This window comes from Rhineura floridana, chromosome 5, assembly GCF_030035675.1.
Source record: "Rhineura floridana isolate rRhiFlo1 chromosome 5, rRhiFlo1.hap2, whole genome shotgun sequence".
Lineage (NCBI taxonomy): Eukaryota > Metazoa > Chordata > Lepidosauria > Squamata > Rhineuridae > Rhineura > Rhineura floridana.
Genome location: NC_084484.1, coordinates 77,316,292 through 77,336,957, shown reverse-complemented (window position 1 = coordinate 77,336,957; position 20,666 = coordinate 77,316,292). Strand labels below are relative to the sequence as shown.

The following is a 20,666-nucleotide window of genomic DNA, read 5'->3' as shown; positions in this document are numbered from 1 at the left end:
AAAGGAATGGAGGGGAAATATGTAGTAGACTGGGGTGGGCAGACATTAGGCTTATGGGATCTGCTTTGTTTTTTTATTAGAAGGCCAAGAATCAATTCACCAAGCAGAATCAGAGCCTGGTGCAAAAGATACAGAATTAAAGAGTTCTGCACCCAGACATTTGGGATTGGTTTCAGTACTGAACAGAGCTCAGTCTTTCCACACACAAACCCTCTCCTGGTTAATTGGGAGTGGGAAGAGTTGTTTTATCATTCCTGGGACTCAGAAATCCATGCTGATTTACTGCAAATCACACAGAGATACCAATAGATTCAGATCTATCTCCTGTCCACCCCTGTGGTAGAAGAAAATATAATTAAGTTCTGAGTTGACAGAGAAGGCTGAAAGACAGACAGATGTGCCATCCAGATCTACTGGATACCTGAACCATCTTGCTGTAGGTTTCCCTACAATATTTCATATTTACAATATGTAAATATATTGCCAGTGAGTAATCACTAGCTGCAAGACATACATCTGTACCCTCTGGCTATATGGATCTTCTACTGTGTTGCCTTTTGAATTTTCTTGATCTTTTCATTCCACTTTAAATCACCTTGTGCAACATTTTAAACTACCTTATGCATTTGCAGCAGTGGGCTGTATCCTACAAAAACTCAATCAATTTGTTAATCTTTAAGGTGCCATAGGATTATTTTGTTTGTTTGTTACCCCTGGCTAGAGTTCCATATGTCCTTTGACTGCATACACAGAGCTTGCCTGGAAGCAGGATTTCCCGTTCACTTCAGTAATGAACAACTCTATGTTGCCATCCCTTTGTATAGATGGAGATAAGCAATGCATTGATAAGAACAGGGAAGCCCCTTCCCATGTGTGTATCAGAGTCCTACTGTCTACAAGGAATTGTTGATTTAAGGCAGATTTTGCTAACCCAGTGTCTTCCAGATGTTTTAGATTACAACTCTCATCGCTGGCTTGGGCTGATGGGAGTTGTAGTCCAAAACTTCTGAATGTCACTGGGTTGGCAAAGGTTGATTTAAGGCAGCTGCTCATAGTTTGGGTAAAGAAAGAAAACCTTGTCCAGATTTGAATGCTAGGAGACTTTGGATGCACCTTCTTGTGCCCTGGCTAATTCATAAGAACCAATTTATGCACAATACATTTTGCTCTCCATGTTTGCTTATGTCCGCAGTTTGACATCCATCACAATGCAATACTTCGTGTTCAATGAGGGACCATAGGATTCATTCTTGTACTTTTCCCCATTTATTTTCAGTGCCTCACAAATTATTGCTGTGCTTTTAACTTTTGTCATTTCTTCCTCATGCTGCATTATCTCTCCTATACAGCCATGTTGGCATTGTCACCTGCAGAGGTAGGTCCTTTAAGCTTCTTTGTGCACTATCCAAATACTTTGGAGCTTTATCCAGTCCTGTGCTGACTTTTCCAGAGCTCTCGGAAGAGAGCGTAATATTGATATTTATGTTTTCACTTTGTTCAGTCCTTGAATGATTTCTGGTAAATACATAATAACAAATCCCATCAATGTTTGTGTAGTACCAGAATGCATCTTCCTGCCAAAGAAACAATATTGTGAACTTGCTTTAAACAATACATATTTCTGCAATGTCAGTAGATCAGCACTGTGTAAATTGACAGAGTCGCTGCACCAAATGGATCTTGCATCAACTTTGACCATGATCCAGAGTGACATGCCTACCTCTATACACATGCACATTTTTCTCAGTTTGCCTTCCAAAGCTAACCCTGAAGAACACCCACTTTGGGGATTGGGTGGTGCAACAGCTTTTTGAAAAGTGTCTGAACTAATTTGCTTCAATTTTCCTTGTGGATCTTGACCCTGGATTGCATCTTATTTAAGGACATTTCAACAATTTCCTTATTCATATGCTTGTAACAGCCAAAAGATTATATCATTCTGATCCCCCCACCTCCCACTCTTGTTCGGCCTCTTAATAGCATGTTTGCTTTTCTGATGCCATAGAAATTTAAAATGCTTGCTTTCACAAGTAGTTTGCAAAGTGTGTTCGGCCCTTTCCCCCATGGTCCAATAGCTAAGCTGCTGTCTGCAAAGTGCATGTCTCTGTACTGCAATGCAATATCATGCATATGCTTTCCTTTCATTCCTGCTGTGATTAAATGAGAGAGATGGGTTCTACAAGGGCAAGTTGTTTGCCCTGTTGTGCATTCTCTAACACTCTTTGTTATGATGCCTCAAGGTACAGTTACTGTCTTAGTAATACAATAAGAATAATAGACCCACAATATACAAAAGGTTCTGTATTGAACTCAGTAATAACAATACAAAAATACACAGTGCAATGAAGTCCAAAAGAAATAAGGTCTATAAAGTAGTCATGAATGATGGCACACAAGTAGATACAAATCCATTTCAACTAAATGTCTTCGTCAGATCTTGTTATAAATGTACTGTCCTTGGCAGAAGTGATTAGAAGTTCTGTTACAAGTGTAGAATTCCTCTTACAATTTATATTTACAACTGTTTCCATATGATGATTTGTTTTGCAAATGTTAAATCCCTGTAACAATTAATGCACAAGGCTGCTTCCAATAGATGGTTTCTGGCTGTAAATAAAAGTTACTACATTACTGAAACATTCTTACAACAAAGTTGTAACAACTAATATCAACAAAAAACTTGCCCAACAAAGAATTTTAGGCAAGAATATCTTTCAAACGCTCCCCCAAGAAAAAGGCTTGTTGCAACCATACAACTGTAGAATCTTTTAAAGGAATATGATTCTTAATTGGAAATAGTTGTTATAAATACGAAGACAAATCATACCTATCATTCAAGCCATGAGGACTAACTAAATTTAAAGTAAATATCCAAAAAGCTTCACATTTGTATAATACCAAAGGTGGATCCTGTCCTTCATAACAACACATATAGCAAAAAAAACATAATTCTTCTGGAGAATGTTTATATTTAACAAAATGTGCCATGAATGGAGCTTCCATAGTACATGTGTGAATCTTGCTCTTATGTTCATTCATATGAATTCTTAAAGGTCTCTGTGTTTGTCCTATGTATATAGGTTAGCATGGACATAATATAATATAAACTACTTACAGGATTGACAATTGGTAAAATTATTTATTATTAATTTGCTCCCGTCATGTAGATGAATAAAATTCATTGTTTGTATTGCTTGAGGACAACATGAACATTTACCAAATTTGAAACAAAGATTTAATCCTGTAATTACTTAAATTGGAATGTACTACCTTATCTTTAATATTAGATGTTCTCCTAAAGCCTATAGTTGATGGATCCTGACATCCAGGAATGTCTTGTATTAAATGCCACTGTCTAGGTATAACACATTTTATTTCACATGACATTTTGTTGTATTCTGTAGACCAAAATATCTTGTTATTGGTGATCTTTCCTTTATCTTTTAATAAATCATTTTTATGGTATCTGTCCACTTTAAGGACTGGAAAGTTAAAGTCTACCTTAACAAAAAAAACCACAATGCTCAAAGAGGAGTTAAGTGCACATATAAAACACAAATTAAAATATTGTTGCGCACCTCCCCCAATCTCCAAGCGGTGAGATCTCAGGGGTCCCTGTGCTCATCCAGGGTTTGGTTTCCTTTGAGAAGAAGGTCAGCGGAAACTGCGGTGTCTTTATGAAATATGGTTTATTTATTTACACACATTCCAACCTGAGCTCAAGATAGAGGGGGCTCAAGGCATCAACAGTCCAATATCCAGCTTTTCCATCTGGGTTGCAGGAGGCACCCCAAATGCCATGGTGCAGAGAGCCAGTCTCTCTGCCTGCCTTCAGTCTCCAAACATTCTCTAGACACAACTAAAAAACTACAAGCACAACTTCTGCTAGCTGCCAGGAGTGTGTGGGGATCCTCTCCGGAAGAGTTTCAATGACATAAGGGTCTTCCTGGCCCATTCAGCGTTGCTGGGCAACTGATCTTACCCGGCCACTCTATTTGATTAACAAAGGAGAGACTCATCTGACCAGCAGAGTGAGTTGCTCATTCTAAGGCATAGGATTCCAAATCAGAGGCTGGAAAGGGGACCCACAGGAATAATCCATTCCAACCCCCATGCTCATAACAATATAAACATTTAATACACATATATTGTTAAATCAACATAAAATCACTACTAGAATTCTGCATGTGATATTGAATCAATGCCCCTATTAGGTGAAATACAAAAAATAGAATACAGCCATAAAATTCTGCAGATGTAATAAATCAATGCTTATGCAGGATGAGACACAAAAACAAAGTGCAGCCAAACGCGTTTCGACAAAGAGTCTTCTTCAATGGCCTTGTGACTTATTAGGCATACATATTATGCATAGTGTTTTTGATGACGCCATGAGGAAATCCTTGTTTTAGTTTTTTAGCATATCTATCTCTCTGTTGAATATAATTACAATTCCTTTTCAATCTTAAAAACTGTGCATAACACAACTTTTTCTCAGATGAGCAAGATGACTATTATAATGCAAAATTGAATTTTTATCTGTAGGTTTTACATAATTTCTAACCGCAGTCTGACCATAATGTTTGTATGTTATAACATCCAGAAACACAATTTCTTTAAGATCCTTATCAGTATTAAATTTAATATTAGGATCTATTGAACTGACCCATATGAAAAAAATCCTCAACAAGAAAATCTGAATAAGTAACAATATGTATGTCATCTATGTATAAGAAATCTGATTGAAAAAAGGATTACTTCCAGAATTCAGAATGGCTATCTGTTCCAGGTATGCCACATACAAATTGACTATACTAGGATCAGCCGGGCTGCCCATAGCCACCCCCTTAATTTGACTGTAAAAATTATCTTCAGGTCAAAAATAACTCTTTTCTAATATTATGTCCTAGCAAAAATGTGTTCTATAACTTCACCAGCCCCTTCATGTGGCCTAAGTCCCCTCACCTTGGCCCCTCCCTGACACGCCCCTTTTTCAGGCCTTCTGCCAGCTTCCACCAGCTTCACATATGCTGGTCTAGGTGTAGCCAGGCTGGCCCAGCTCAGCCAGCTGGGCTGAGGGACTTACACTGGTGTAGCCCAGCATAGCCGGGATCCAGCCAGCTCAGCTGGAGATCCACTGCATCCAACTCCCCTCAGCCCAGAGTAAATGCAAGCTGAATTGCGCCCTAAGACTGGAGACATATCTGGGTAATTGCTAGATGTTATATTTTCAAAACTGCAAGATCAGCTATTGTGCGTTTCTTTGACCCAGCAACCCTAGGCGTAACCTGAAACCTGTATAATATTTAGTAGAGCCTAATCCAATGAAATCTGCAATCCTCTGCTACCCTCCATTTAAGAATGTGAATAAATGCAGACTTTGTGGCTACAACTTCACACCATATTTTTTTCTAATCCCTGTTTATACAATATACAATAGTCAATGACATTCATTATCTTGCATGCTGAGCTGTCATTTATTTGTGTGAAATGTGTTACCACCTTATCACAATGGTGGTAATATGGACTCAGTGTGTAGCCCAGTGCAAAAGGTAAGGATTCAGAAAAACAGACTTACACCAGTTTGCTGTATGTATGGCTTCTTCTGTATTGGCTGGCCACTGTGAGAACAGGATGCTGGACTAGATGAGCCATTGGCTAGCAGAATGGCAAGCTATTCTTATGTTCTTATGTTTTCTATTAGGATGACAAACTGGAACACTGGCACAGTAAAGCCTGCAAATGTGATTGTCAGGGAAGTCCCAACTTGGTATGGTCCACTGGGACAAACAGTCTGGAGTGCATGCCAGGTAAGGACTTTTATTAATTTGGGCTTATTGGACAACCCATCCAGAGGCTGTAACTATTTAGTCACCTAACTGTGAATAAGGCTTCCATCCTTGCCATCCAAAGCCAGTTTTAATTTTAAAAATAAACATCCTGTTTCAGGATGGGACTTGGGCTTTGGCACATCTAGGGGAACAGAATCCCAAAGTTGAGGGGAAATCACCGAGGGCTGGGGAACCTGTGGACCTCCAGATGTTGTTGGATTCCAGCTCACATCAGCTTCAGACAGCTTGGCCAATCATCATTATTGGTGAGAGCTGTAGTCCATTAACATCTGGAGGAAGGTTTAACCTTTCCCTCCCTAGCTGTGGTCAACCCCGCATATGACAATTAGGCCTGGGGGGGAGCGCCTTTTTACTAAACTTAAATTATTGCTTGTGAACGGATTTCCATTAGGATCGGGATCAGGGAAGGATTAAACCTTTTTCCATGTACCGTGGTCCTGATAAAAACTGTGCCCTCCACACAGCATTAAAGGGGGGAAAGCTGCAGATAAAGATGTATGTTACTCATTTAATGCAATGTGTTAGGCCCTTTAAGGATCATGGGATTTTTTTTGGTGACTAAATCTAATAAGAATTTGATTCCAATATCTGCAGTTTTTTGTCATGCAACCATGTAATTTTTGCCCACGATCAGGATAACCAAAACTCAATAGTAGTATTAGCTGAGAAAAAGTTTCACTTTCAAATGCCAGGAGGGCCATATTGTGGAGAAAAGATGTATGGTAGTACAAGCTTAACTAGGGGGGAACGCCATTCTAATATACAGCAGACATATATGCTTCTAAGGTCAATGGTAACAGCACTAAATAATTTCACCAATTTGGTCTGACAGTCTCCAGCCATCTGCTTGGTAATTCCTTTCTCTATGACAGTTTTCTAAAACGGAAGGTTACCAGTTAAGTATCCTATGATATGTGTTATCTAGAGATTAGTGTTACTAAAAATAAAACTCTTATTTCTTTGAAACATTGCAGCCTGCCACATTGGAGGCTCTTCAGCCCATTTTTACTAGTCATAAGACTTCTTCTACACATATGGTCACTGTGATTTCCATAAACTTGGTGACTACAAAACATGCCCTCAGCACAGGGTTTACATAGACAGTATCCAAATGGAGGTGGCAGTTCACACAAATGACAACCCTGTGTTGGCACGGCACAGCCACAACTCTGACAATAGTCTCCCACAATTGTGTGTAGCCTTTCAATAAGATCTTCAAGGTTGGTTAAAGGGTATAAGCACCATTCTTTATATGAGAAAGGAAAGCACAGTATTAGAGTGTGAAATTAAGAACCAAAGGGAAGTAGTTGGTGATACTCTGCAGAAGTTGTCAGACTGCAGCTACCATCATCCCTTATCATTAACCATGCTGGCTAGGGCTGATGGGAACTGTAGTGCAACAACACCTGGAGAGCACCATGTTGGCTACCCCTGCATATGTGTAGGATGACACATGAATTGTATCTTCATAGTTATTGGGAATTTGAAAGGAATGCTATCAATGGACTTTGGATGTTCACATGTTTAGATATGTATAACCCAGAGACTGTCCTCCATGTTGTAAATTGCTCAACGCTCAAACCTAACTGCATAAAGTAGCATAACTACATTGATCTGCTACACAATGTTTTTAAACATTTTTCCCTTTGTATTTCTCTTTTCCTCACATGCTTCCTTCTTCCACCACAAACATACTGAACAAAAACCTAGAAACCCCTCCGAAAGAAGGAAACAAAGCTGCTGACCTTCCTGAATGTGTAAGCCTCAGAGTGAAACAAAATTGGTATAGCACCCCTTACAAAGAAGACTTAGATAATTTTGATGAGATAGACGAGGGATAGGGAACCTGTGGCCCTTCAGATACTGTTGGACTCCCTTCAACCCCAGTCTCCATGGCCTCTGGTCAGGGATTATGGAAGTTGATGTGCAACAACATTTGGAGGGCCAGAACTTCACCGTCCCTGAGACAGATGACTGAGCTTTATGGATGCCTCTAGACTCTGTCCTTTTAAAAATTGTTGTCTTTTGCTTACAGAATGTCCCTGTCATAAGCCACTTGGTTTTGAATCAGGAGCTGTTACTTCAGACCAGATAAGCTGTTCGAATCCAGAGCAGTATACTGGATGGTACACTTCATGGCTTGCAAGCAAGGCCCGGCTTAACGGAAAAGGCTTTGGGTAAGCTGCATCTCATCTTAGTATTTCAGGAGGTCTTTGCTACCAGTAAAGGGCCAGCCAGATGCTATATAAAACTACCTTTCCCATCCTCTTTTTATATTAAATAACCCTACTTAACTGCCTCTACTCTGTTTGTATCCCTCTGGCTCACTCGCTCTTTGCTGTTGTACTGATGCACTTCCTTCTGGTTGCTGTTCCTCAGTCTGTCTCTCCCCACTCCCCTGGTCTCACTGAGCTATTATTCCTGTTGGCGGACCCTAAGACTCTTTCATAAGGCTCCTCCAGATGGCCTATTCATCTGACTTGCTTGCACAAAGCTTATATGAGGTTAGATTATATCCAGTCTTTACTGAGCATTGATCATTATTTGTTTGCAGGGAGGTTGAATGACAACAAGCATTTACCATGCACTCATCATGATTTGCTTGCAGGATGTGTATATGGGATATACTCTATGCCATCCCATTAATTGTTCCTTCATTCCACACATTTCAAAGCTTTCCACGTCACTTTCCTAATTGTAAAATGTTTCTTTATGAAGTGTTTAAAGTGGATTTGTTACACTAGGAGTACCAGAGTGCTCTAGTTGTGCAATCTTAAATTCCTCAGTATTTATCTGTATTTATTTAAATATTTCTAGACCACACTTTTGATAAAAAATACTGCAAGGAGATAATACACATACAAAATTACAATAACTTTGATAAAAGCATCAGGAAAAGTGTCAAAGGATCAGTAAAAGCTGGTTGGGAAAAAGAAATTCCTAGTTTAAAGGCCCATCTGAAAAACAAAGTTTTGAACAGACATCTGAAAGTGGACAGGGATGATTCTGCTGAGCCTCTACTGGTAGGGAGTTCCACAGGTCAGTCCCTAGTAAAATGTGGCTGACATTCAGGGGTGTGAGAAACCACCAGAAGTGCCCCATCAGAAGATCTCAGTGATTGAGGTGGAACATAAGGAATCAGACAGGCCTTAAGGTCCTTTTAACCAAAGTTGTTTAGAGCTTTGTGAATTAATACCAGAACCTTGAACCTGGCCCAGTAGCAAATTGGCAACCGTGCAACCATGCACAGGGGCATGTGCTTGAATAGTGACAGTCTGGAGGTACCCTTAATTCCATCTAACGCTGTAACTGCAAAACAGTGTATTAAAAATAAAGGTAGAGTGGGACCATCTGTAAGCTGGATGTACTTTCCCAACAATTAAATCCTCACCATTTTATTTTTCCCTGAAATCTGATTATGGTTTTCCAGATGATTACTTCTTTAAATGTATCTGTTGATGCATTGGGGAAAGCATTTACAGCCTTGTGATTTCAGACTATGCTTACAACATATTTGGATGGGAGATATGCCAGAATACCTATAAATTTGAGACCAGGGAAGAGGTGGAAAATATAATTACTTATGTTCTGTATTGCTCCCTGTATAATCCACCTAGGGACAGATTTCTCAAAGGCATTTGCCAAAGAGTTTCCGTTTTGAATAATAGGGAGACAGTCTGTAATTTGTTGACGGATGGGGATAAATAGATTACACAATAGGTTTCTATGTTTGCCTTATCAAAGGATCAGACAGAATTTCATTGTACAAGATGGGGCCCTGTGTGCTGGGGACCGCCTGTGCTGAAATGTAATGTTTTATAATGTTTGCATTTTTGTGATGACCAATGGTTTCTAACAAATAAACCTGACATTGACCCACCAAGGATATTATACATAAATCAAACATTTAGTTGCAAAATATGGAGCTAAGGGACACATCCACAACACAGCAAATGTCTGAGTGAATGTCTGCCATGTCACATTGGCCCAAACAAGTGAGCATTCTAGGGTCAGCTGCACTTGCATACCCTCCTGCCCCAGCAAGCTTGTCTCACAGAATTGTTTTTTATGAGACATGACCTTCTATGCCTTTCCCCCATAACACTTACAGATGTGCTTGGCTCTCCAAATACCAAGACACTAACCAGTGGCTGCAGATTGACCTGAAGGAAATCAAAGTGATTTCAGGGATAATCACACAAGGACGATGTGATGCAGATGAATGGATGACAAAATACAGTGTGCAGTACAGGACTGATGAGAACCTGAACTGGGTCTATTACAAGGACCAGACAGGAAACAACAGGGTCAGTATGAAATTCGAATAAAAATAAATTTTAGTATTCATTGAATCAGTTTCAGTACATGACAATCAAATCTGAGTTGAAGGGTGTGGTCTTAAACCCACTTACCTGCGAGTGAGCCTCACTGAATTCAATAGGACTTACTTCTGCATAGGCATGGTTAGGAGGATTGCACTCTGTAATTTTGTTAAAACCATAAGCCCTGATTGAACAAGGGATGTACATAAATGAAAGCAGCCTTCTGATTTTGTTTTTGTAAGTTGCCATGGAAGCCCCACTGCAGGATTATATAAATAATATGTTAAATAAAATAAATACATAAATATTGTAAGTGAAGCCATTGCTGATCCAGATGTGCTTCTGCATGCGCATACCTAGCCACATCACAATGCTCATCTAGGAAGATCCCCATTGAACTGGGTACATGTTATTTTTGATGGGTGTGGAAATGTGTGTTTCCATCCAGAGAGACCATTTGTTACATGCAATTAATTGCCTACATCTAGAGCTGATGAGAGCTGTAAGTTCCTGAGAACTGTTGGTAAGTAATTTAGTGGGTGATAAGTAGTGTCAATTGTTTACAATTTTCATGCAATATGAAATGTAGTGTAGAAAGAAGTGGACGTTTTAAAGCATTACAGTGCTGGAAATAAATTATTTTCTCCCGTGCAAACGGCCGGGGGGGGGGAAACGAAGAGTTACGCTTTTGCAGTGCTACTTATAATAGCCAACCTTCACATTACATAGACTGCATACAGTATACAGATCTTCTTTTGAAGTAAGTCTCTTTGTGTTTAATGGGGCTTACTCCCAGGCAGGTGGGTATGGGATTGCAGCCTAGGCTTTAGATTAGAACTGGCATTGGAGAAATCAGGGTTCTTGTGCCTTTAACAGCTGTATCTTTGCAATCAAGTCCAGGACATAGTCCCCTTCCCATGGTAAGCCTGAGGTTGCCTGGTGGTAGGGGTAACAGCAACAACTATATTCTCTCTAATGTTGTATTATTCCATGGCTCCCATGGCATGTTGTATTATGCCATGACAGCCCTTTTGTGACTAGTACACTCAAAATTAAAAATGTGCCCCTTGGTCCAAAAAGGTTGGTGACCCCTGTCATAATGAGTATGACATGTTTAAGTGGATACATTTTTATACAATCCATTATTGATATCTGCACTCTGAGATTCAAAGGTCTACACTGAATACCATATTCTGCCATGTCGTTACCACCTCATACATAGTTAATTTTTGCCTTACCAGAAACATTTTTACACTAACGAAGTGGCAACCAATTTATGACATTTATTCCTCATTGATACTAGTGGGTTCTTTATATAGTTGACTAGCCATACTACATACTGGGTTGAGACTACATGCCCCAGCAAGCTTCCTATTGTATAAACATAATTTAGCTATAGAGAGGTTGGTTTATCTCCCTGAACAGAATTTAGCAATATGCACCATGTAATTGCAGGTAATTTGCTTCTAGTGACAGAAACCACCAGCAGCGCAGCTTGGCAACTTAGTAAAAAAAAAAAAGTTACTAAATTTGTTTCCAACTTACTGAATCCATAATTAAAGGAAGGTTAAGAACTAGATCCTGTCACAGTCTTGTATAAGATGAATTCTCTTTTTTAACCACCCCCTTTTCTCATTTGGTTTCCGGTAGGTTTTCTGTGGGAATTCAGACAGATCGTCCTCAGTGCAGAACCTCCTGCGCTCACCTATTCTCTCCCGTTACATACCATTGATACCACTCGGTTGGCATGTGCGCATTGCTGTCAGGATGGAGCTGCTCATGTGCATGAATAAGTGTGCACCACATGGCTTTGCAAGGGACGAGATGGGAGGCATTAGTAAGACATAGGAATAAAATGAGTAGGTTCTTCATGTACATTGGGTAGGATCTCAAGTTACTGTACAAATTATAAGCATTATGCAACCAAATTCTGCTGTGACTTGCAACTTCCACAACTTTGGTAGATTTCATGGAAGTTTAAATAAATAAAACCAAAGAACCCCAAGCTGAGATGGAATTAACGTCCAGATATCTATGATCCATACGGCGTTAAACCTCTCATTTCAGTTTGTGGGGGCTTGGGGCAGGGGAAGGCATTTATTTAACTTTTCTCAAGTTGTCATGAAAGCAGAGAATACCCAAAGCAAAATAAAAAATTAAAATCTTTCCTTACACAATTTTCTCATTGCATCTAATAACGTTTTGCTGATGATAGTAGGCCTTACTTAAGCTGTGTCTTATCAAATGGATTAACCCCAAGTCCTTACATTAAGGGTAACTGACATGTGTTTGCAGTTGCTGTTGTCATTACTCAAAAGGAAACTGCTCTCTCTCTCTTTTCCTGCTGGACGTTTTTCTTATCAAATTCATGCATGGTAGCCAACTAACTTTTTCTGTCAGCGCAAGGATTTCCGCTTGTGCAATGGAACTTTCCCCCCTGTCCCCACACCCTACCCCAATCTGCTTTGGAAGGTTGGGGGGAAACCCAGAACAAATTTAAGGGGCTTACAGGGGAAGGAGAGGGGAGAAGTTCCATTCTGCAAGTAAAAATCCTTGTGCTGACAGAACAAGTTACTGAGCACTTCAGTGGATACAACCCCACCCTACCAAGCTGCTTGAGATCTCATAATAGTACTATGTCTATTATGGGTCGCTTTTCCTATCGCAACTTCTAGAGGGGTAGCTCTGTTAGTCTGTGGCAGCAAAAGCAAAGAGTCTTATGGCACCTTATGGCATAAGTCTTATGGCACAATTTTATTAATACATTTGCAAGTATTTAGGGTGGCACAAGACTTTGTAGTAGTATTGCAGAGGTAGCCAATATGGTGTGGCTCCAGATATTGTGGACTACAACTCCTATCAGCCCCAACCAGTATGACCAATGATCAGGGAAGATGGGCGTTGTAGTCCACAACACCTGGAGAATGCCACATTGACTGTTCCTATAGTACTGTCTTGTGATTTTTTAAAAAAACATCACCTTATCCTGCCATGACATTTTGTATACTGAGTGGGGAGTGAGGAGCCAAGAGTATGGAATCATGTGTGAAAAGGGCATGAGGAAATAGATTCAGAGAATCAGTGGATCAGCCAATATCATTTGAAAGCTGGAAAGCTGCAAACATTAACCAGGTTTAATTTTATCATTCTGTCCTCTCAGATTTTAATACAGTATGTTAATTTCAGTGTAACAATGATCCAGGTTCTATACAATTTGTCCTTCTCAGATGGGGCCATCACTTCCAATAGCAAACAATAAACACCTTGATCGCTACTAATTATTTTTTTTTTTTACAATAATTTTTATTCAAATTTTCATAAAACATAGAAAACAAAATCATAAAACATTCAAAAACAAAAAACAAAACAAAACAAAAATGATTAAACAAAAAAAATAAATAAAATGTTGACTTCCCATTTGTCACATATCAAATCAGTTATAGGTCTACAATATATAACAATCCTGTCTCTTAAATCATATTATAAAATCACTTTCCTCCAGTAGTTATCTTAATTAATCATCAAATCTCATAAACATTACTTTATTCTTTCCACAAAAAGTCAAAGAGAGGTTTCAATTCTTTAAGAAATATATCTATCAATTTTTCTCCAAATAAACATGTCAATTAATCCATCTCGTTAATAATTATAATAATCTTATTGTCATAATCATAGTCCAAATAAACATTTCGATTAATCCATCTCATCAGAATCTGTTAGGTCCAATAATTTCAATAGCCATTATTCCATTATCCCTATTAGTTCCATCTTCCATCTTCAATAGTCCTGTTAAGTCCAGTAATTTCAGTGTCCAATCTTCCATTATCAGTATTCCATAATAATCTTGCTGTTGTAGCCATAGTCATATAATAAGAGTCTGATGGGAATTTCCTCTATCCCAAATATTTTCTTGCCATCCATTCTGAATAAGTTGCTGAAACATTGTTGTAAATTCATATCTGTGTTCTTCTTTTTTAGAAAATGCACTGGCTCATCTCTTAAGAGTTTTTCCATTGTCACATGACTGCAGTTAATTCCATAGATTTTCTCTATATCAAGCTCCATCACATCATTCCAGTCCAGAAGATTATCCAAGCCATTGATAACTTTATCTCTAATATCTTCATTAATTTCTTCAGAGATAACGTTAAATTCCAAACAGTAGATTTTATTTCTAAAATCCATAAACTCCAGATCTTTTTCCAATTCCACATTTGTTCCAATCTCTAGGGCTTGTATCTTCCCTTTATTTTTTCTTTTCTCATCTCTGATCTCATTCTCCTCTCTCACAGGGTCCCCTATTTCTTTAAACTCCTGCGTCATTTTGCTCAGTTCAATTTTCAGCTCCTTACTACCCTGTCGCAGGGTTTGTTTCGTTATCTCAATCTCATCCATTATTTTCTGAAACATAATTATTTCCAGATTCTCAGCCACTTTCTTGATTGCCATTTTTAAAACCACGAAAACAAAGCAAAACAAAAATAAAGAAGAACCACTTCTTATTTCAGCAACAATTGGGTTAATATTCCAGGCTTGATGACATCACAGTATAAACAGAGCAACCTGCCTTATCTCTCTATGTTCAAGAATGCAAAATAAATTTAGTTCCCAGCATCAAAACAGTTAGTGGCGTCGTGAAGAAGCAGATTCGTCAAAGTAAAATAGACCAAAAAGAGAATAGTCCCAGACAATATAATATTCCTCGGAATAGAAATCAGGAATAGAAATCCCTCTTCTGTTTATTATCTTTAGAATGCACTTCCAGGACAGCTTTTTGCGACAGAAACAGAGATAAGCTGTTAATTTCGTGAATAACAGAGAAGAGCTATATCTCACCCAGAAGTTGTCCAAAGCCGATCAATCTGACAAATCTCCTTTTGCTGCAACAATTTAAACCAAGTAAAAAAAATAATAGAAAGAAGGGTGCTTGCCTGTTAGTCCGTTCTCTCTTTCAAGAAAAGATAAACGTATCGCTTAAGCAGATAGAGCTTGTTAGGAAGTCCGTCCGGCATTGTTGGCTGGACCTTATCTCATAAATTAATGAAATCCAGTCCTCCCAACAAAAACAGGCTTTGAGGTTGATCTCTACGTTTCTCCCTGCCCGGAAGAAATTTCATCAGTCAAAAAAAAAAATGTTCTGACTGATTTATATCTGAATAAGCTTCTTTTGAGGCGGGAGCCCGTCCCAAAAGCAGGCACAAGCGAAGTCACCCTTCCCGGAAGTCCCTTGATCGCTACTAATTAGACGCTCAGCCACCCCATACAGATAATTTAAGAGGCCCTAAAATGTTCTGATTTTTCTTTTTTATAGGTTTACAATCACTCCCATTTTATAAATAAAAAAATAGAAATCTTAATTTGTGTTTACATAATGGTTCAATGTGTATCAATGTAAGCATGTCAAAAATTACCACTGTAGCTTGGCTTAAATTCAAATGTGATGTAAACATATAGGAATGTGTGTAAATATAATGAGCTTCTTTTAGTATACATGTGTTAATCATAGATTATTAACATTCTCATTGTTAAGGGCTTTCAAAAGAAATTTAAATCTACACTCAATAATAAAGTCAAAACTATTTTGTTGATTTACCGAGTTCTCCTTTTTCTAACTGGACTGCCACCATGAGCCCACACTTTTCTCCTAATCCTTTGCCCGACATAGAGTGAAATGCACTTAATCCCAATTATTTCTGTTTTGGCTTGGGGCCTATAACTTTTATTAGCTTGAAAAAGTACTTTCTGTATGATCGCTAGATAACCACCTCTTCTGATTTAAGGAACAATGTTATTTGCTATTATCTTTGTTTTGGACTTTTAGTGGCCAACCCACCCTGATGGAATTCTTGATCTGCAGGCACACTGGTGGCTGTTACACTGTTTGTGCAGGCACTGGCCACATGACAGGTTGTTACCTGATTATTAAGCAGGGTTGTATGCAGCTCCATGGCAAGGCTCTTACCTAGGGATGAATTTGGTCCAGATTTTAATGTGCACCTACCTAATTCTCACTATTTGGAACAATATGTGAACCAAACACAGCTGGCCTTTGAAATTCATGCTATTCCAAATTTTGTGATGCAGTTTTCCAACCAAATTATATGCACCGAAATAAGTATATTAGGTGAAAATGTGCATAAAAATCATGCTGGCTGGGGCTGATGGGAGTTGTAGTTCAAAAAAGTAACTTTTCCAAGCTCTGATAAAAATACATATGCTATTTACAAAATACACTAACAAAACTCATTTTATTAGGAAAAATAATGTTTATTAGCAGAAATCTGAACTAAAATGCTGACAAATGTTCATGATGACTTAAACAAAAAATACACAAAATGATGCAGAAATGTTGAGAACTGAACTTCATACTGGAAAAATGAGAAACCGAAATTCATACAATTGTAGAGTTGGGAGGGGCCTATAAGGCCATTGAGTCCAACCCCCCTGCTCAATGCAGGAATCTGAATTAAAGCATACCCGACAGGTGGCTGTCCCGCTGCCTCTTCAATGCTTCCAGTGTTGGAGAGCTCACCAGTTCCTAGATCATTGGTTCCATTGTTGTACCTCTCTAACAGTTAGGAGATTTTTCCTGATGTTCAAACGAAATCTGGCTTCCTGCAGCTTGAGTCCATTATTCCATGTCCTGCACTCTGGGACGATCGAGAAGAGATCCTGGCCCTCCTCTGTGCAACTTTTCAAGTACTTGAAAGGTGCTATCATATCTCCTCTCAGTCTTCTCTTCTCAAGGCTAAAGATGCCCAGTTCTTTGTCTGTCCTCTTAGGGCTTTGTCCCCTGATCATCTTTGCTGCCCTACTCTGAACCCATTCCAGTTTATTTATTTATTTATTTGTTTATTTGATTTGTTAGACGCTCATCTGGCTGACTTCCCAGCCACTCTGAGCGATGTACAATACAGCATATAACACATCAAAATATCAGAAACATCAAAAAACTGTAACAGTATAACAATAACAATAAACAATACAATTAAACAATGTCATAGAACCAAGTTCAGAATACAGTATCAGGGCGCCTAGTTTGTGTCAATCCTGAGGGTGCGCCTTCAGATAAAAAGTTCACAGTGTGAGTCTTCCTGCACCTAGCATAAGAGTAGGCCGTTCACGAGGCCAAATGTGGTACTCCCTCTTGGTCTTAGTGTCCAGCATCCAACAGCTCCAGTGGAGGCAGGGGGGGCAGATGAACAGTCTCTCGAGGTTGTAGACCAACCGAGATGCTCTCCCCGAATAAGCCGAAGCCAAAAGCGGAAGCCAAAAGCGGAAGCCAAAAGCGGAGGCGCTGGGGTGCGGGTACAGCTGATACCGGGACGAAGTGAGTGCAAGCCAAGTGGTAAAGCAACAGCAACGGCAGCTGCAAGGACGCTCCCCGGCCTTCAGAGGCCTCCAACAGGTCGCCGAAGCCAAGCGACAACATCTCCACATATGGGGCCCATGGGAACCCATCCAGGACCCAGTGGTCAACCCACAGGGTAAGGAGGCACCCCTCCGCTCAACTCCAAAACAGGGCCATAGCGACAGACCCACCAAGCCACCGTGGTCCCTCCTCGACTCCGGCCCAACATCGTCCACTGACAAAAGCAGCCTGGCATGGGAGAGGTCACTGGGTGGCGCCTCCAAATCACGCCGATAGCTTACAACAGCGGCGTCTAGGTTGAGTATGAAAAGGGCAGTGCACGTCATAACAGGGGGGGACTCCCCCATACCTCCAGTCCGTTGTAGCCTCTAATGGGGAATTTCCCAGAAAAATCCCCGTAAAGGCCATTGTTAATGGGACTGCATCGCCCGTAGATGTTAAGCGTGCCGCCATTTCCCCCTTCCCTTTCTAATTTCCTTCAACACTTCCTGTGGCCCTTTCTCCCTGAGAGGAGGGCGTCTGTATCTTCTTAAAGTGTGGTTTCCAGAACTGGATGCAATACTCAAGATGAGACCTAACCAGTGCCAAACAGAGGGGAAGTAATACTTCACATGATTTGGAAACTATACTTTTGTTAATGCAGCCTAAAATAACAATTGCCTTTTTTGCAGCCACATAGCATTGTTGGCTCATATTCAGCTTTTGATCAACAACAATCCCAAGATCCTTCTCACATATAGGATTGCTGAGCCACGTATCCCCCATCTTATAACTGTACATTTGGCTTCTTTTTCCTAGGTATAGAACTTTGCACTTATCCCTTTGATATGTCCACTACCAGGGAGGTTACCTGATTAAAAAATGAGATAAGATTAGTCTGGCAGGATTTGTTCTTGATAAATCATTGCTGGCTTCTAGTAATCATTGCATTGTTTTCAAGGTGCTTACAGAATGACCACTTTATAATCTGCTCAAGAATTTTCCCAAGAATTGATGTCGGACTCACTGGTCTGTAGTTCCCAGGTTCATCCTTTTTGCTTTTTTTGAAGATAGGGACAACATTATCCCTCCTTCAGTCGTCTGACACTTCACCCATCCTCCACAATTTCATAAAGATCTGGGATTTCCCAGATAGCATCTTCAAAAGTGTTGATGTTTCCATTTTTGCTTGCTAATATAATGCAATTTGGGTTGTGCAACATGGGGGTTAAGACAGTGAAAAATACACATCTGTTTCCATTTTAATGGAGGCTGAAGCAAATTATTTGAAGGCTAGACCCCTGGGCATCAAAGGTAATGAATAATTAATTTGATTCATGGACTGGAAAAGCACTAATTCTTTAAGCTCCAGTTAATACAGCTTTTCCCAATATGTTACTTGAATCCATTGCATGCTTATTGTACCAGGCATTTTATCCTATCCTGCAGTCATTGCTCTGATGCGTTCATACTGTTGTGCGCCACACCAATCTCCGAGCGGTTCCTGTGCTTACCCATGGTTTGGTTTCCTTGGAAAGAAGGTCAGCAGACTATGGTGTCTTATAGGGTACATGTGTGTTTTTTACACATATTCACAGCCTGATCATAAGATGGGGGGAGTTCACAGCATTAACAGTCCACTAGATCTTGCTTTTCCATCAGGCTTGTAGGGAGGTGCCCCAAAGCCATGGGAAAGAACAGGCTTCTCGGTGTGTCTTTCCAGCTTCACTCCAACATGAAACTAAAAAACAAGCCTCTCTTCAGCTCCAGGATGTGGGGAAGCAGGGCCCCTCCCCTGAAAAAATTCCAATAGCAACAGGATCTCTCTGGGGCACATCACTTTCGATATGCAGATTGACCACTCAAAAAACCATTAACTCACAGGCTGACTTGGTCACTCTAGTAGATTAACAAAGGAAACTAGTCTGACCAGGAGAGCAGGTTTCTTGCTTGCAGATTGTATCTCTTATAGCCACACAATTATAAGCTAGAAGGGGTCTCACAGGTATCATCCAACCCACCCCCCACAGTCCTATAACACTAGAATTTGGTAACATGCCTCTGAGCATATAGTGAGTGGTGGCAATACCTGCAATACCCAAAGATGGAGAATTACATTTTTGTATGTTTGTTGGTGTTCTTACTTTGTTTCTTTCCAGTGTTACTACTGTTTCTATAGAGAATCTGACCTAGAAAATTATATTTCTCTCATTATTCATCCTAGAAATCTGTGTCAAATTCATCTTTATTAATTTCAAAGCCTTTATATTGGTTAATGTCATATGATGGTGAAGACAGTCTTCTGCATTTCAAACTGAAGGCTACATTCTATTTCTATTTTGAGTACATTAACAGTTGAATCTGAAACTGCAGTTTGATGTACAATTACACTGATTACAATATGTTGCTACTTAAGCAATGACTGCAGCTGTTGGAAAAAAGAAACTTGGCCTGCCCAAGATGCATGTTTTCAGCCTGCTATGCTTAAACCACTCCACTTAAGGAAAGGTGTGCTTGGTCAATTAAAAACATAGAGCACACCTACAAATTTGCTAGAATATGTTTCACCTCCCACTGTTTTATCTTGGGCAAACTGAGACAACTCCTGATGTCCACTGGAGACTATTCTGTAGAATAGTCAGTGCCATTATTCCACAATTGTTTTTGGAGGTTTTTTTAGTGTAAACTATGCAAAGTATTGCTGTACTTCACATATTCACAGAAACAGAAGCAAAAGAAAATGATTTACTATAGGAAACTTCACTAAAATTGCGAAGTAAATCAAACATATTTAAAGTGACTATCTGAATGGTATTAACTGTTTTAATATTGTTGCTTCCTCCTACTAAAATAAAATCAGCACAGCGCATGTCTTGTTTCTGTTATTTGGGCTGACTGCAGGTGTTGTCACCGCTCACCATATGCTCAGAGGCACATGTTTGCAAATTCTTCCAAGCTACACAGGAAGTGGATTGGACTGTGAGAGACCAACCCAAATTGTGTTTACATTTTGGCAAATTTGTAGGGCAGTACAATATCTCAGAGAGGAGGTCAGGTCTGCTGCTCCCCTGGTGCATTCACTATAGCTGCCCAATTTCCCTGCTTTATAAAGTTTGATAGAAATATCTGTTGGCTATAGGT

At 39.6% G+C, this 20,666-nt stretch overlaps 1 protein-coding gene across 2 annotated transcripts in view; it reads left to right on the top strand.

Annotated features, from left to right (window-relative positions):
• The window catches only part of RS1 (retinoschisin 1), a 43,819-nt gene extending 31,511 nt beyond the window's left edge, over positions 1-12,308 (top strand). For both annotated transcript variants that reach the window (XM_061629439.1, XM_061629440.1), the window contains exons 2-5: positions 5,705-5,810; positions 7,888-8,029; positions 9,964-10,159; positions 11,825-12,308. In XM_061629439.1, coding sequence (XP_061485423.1) covers positions 5,804-5,810; positions 7,888-8,029; positions 9,964-10,159; positions 11,825-12,022 — 543 coding nt within the window. In that variant the 5' untranslated portion in view covers positions 5,705-5,803 and the 3' untranslated portion in view covers positions 12,023-12,308. The remainder of the gene's footprint in view (positions 1-5,704; positions 5,811-7,887; positions 8,030-9,963; positions 10,160-11,824) is intronic.
• Positions 12,309-20,666: the final 8,358 nt, after the last annotated feature.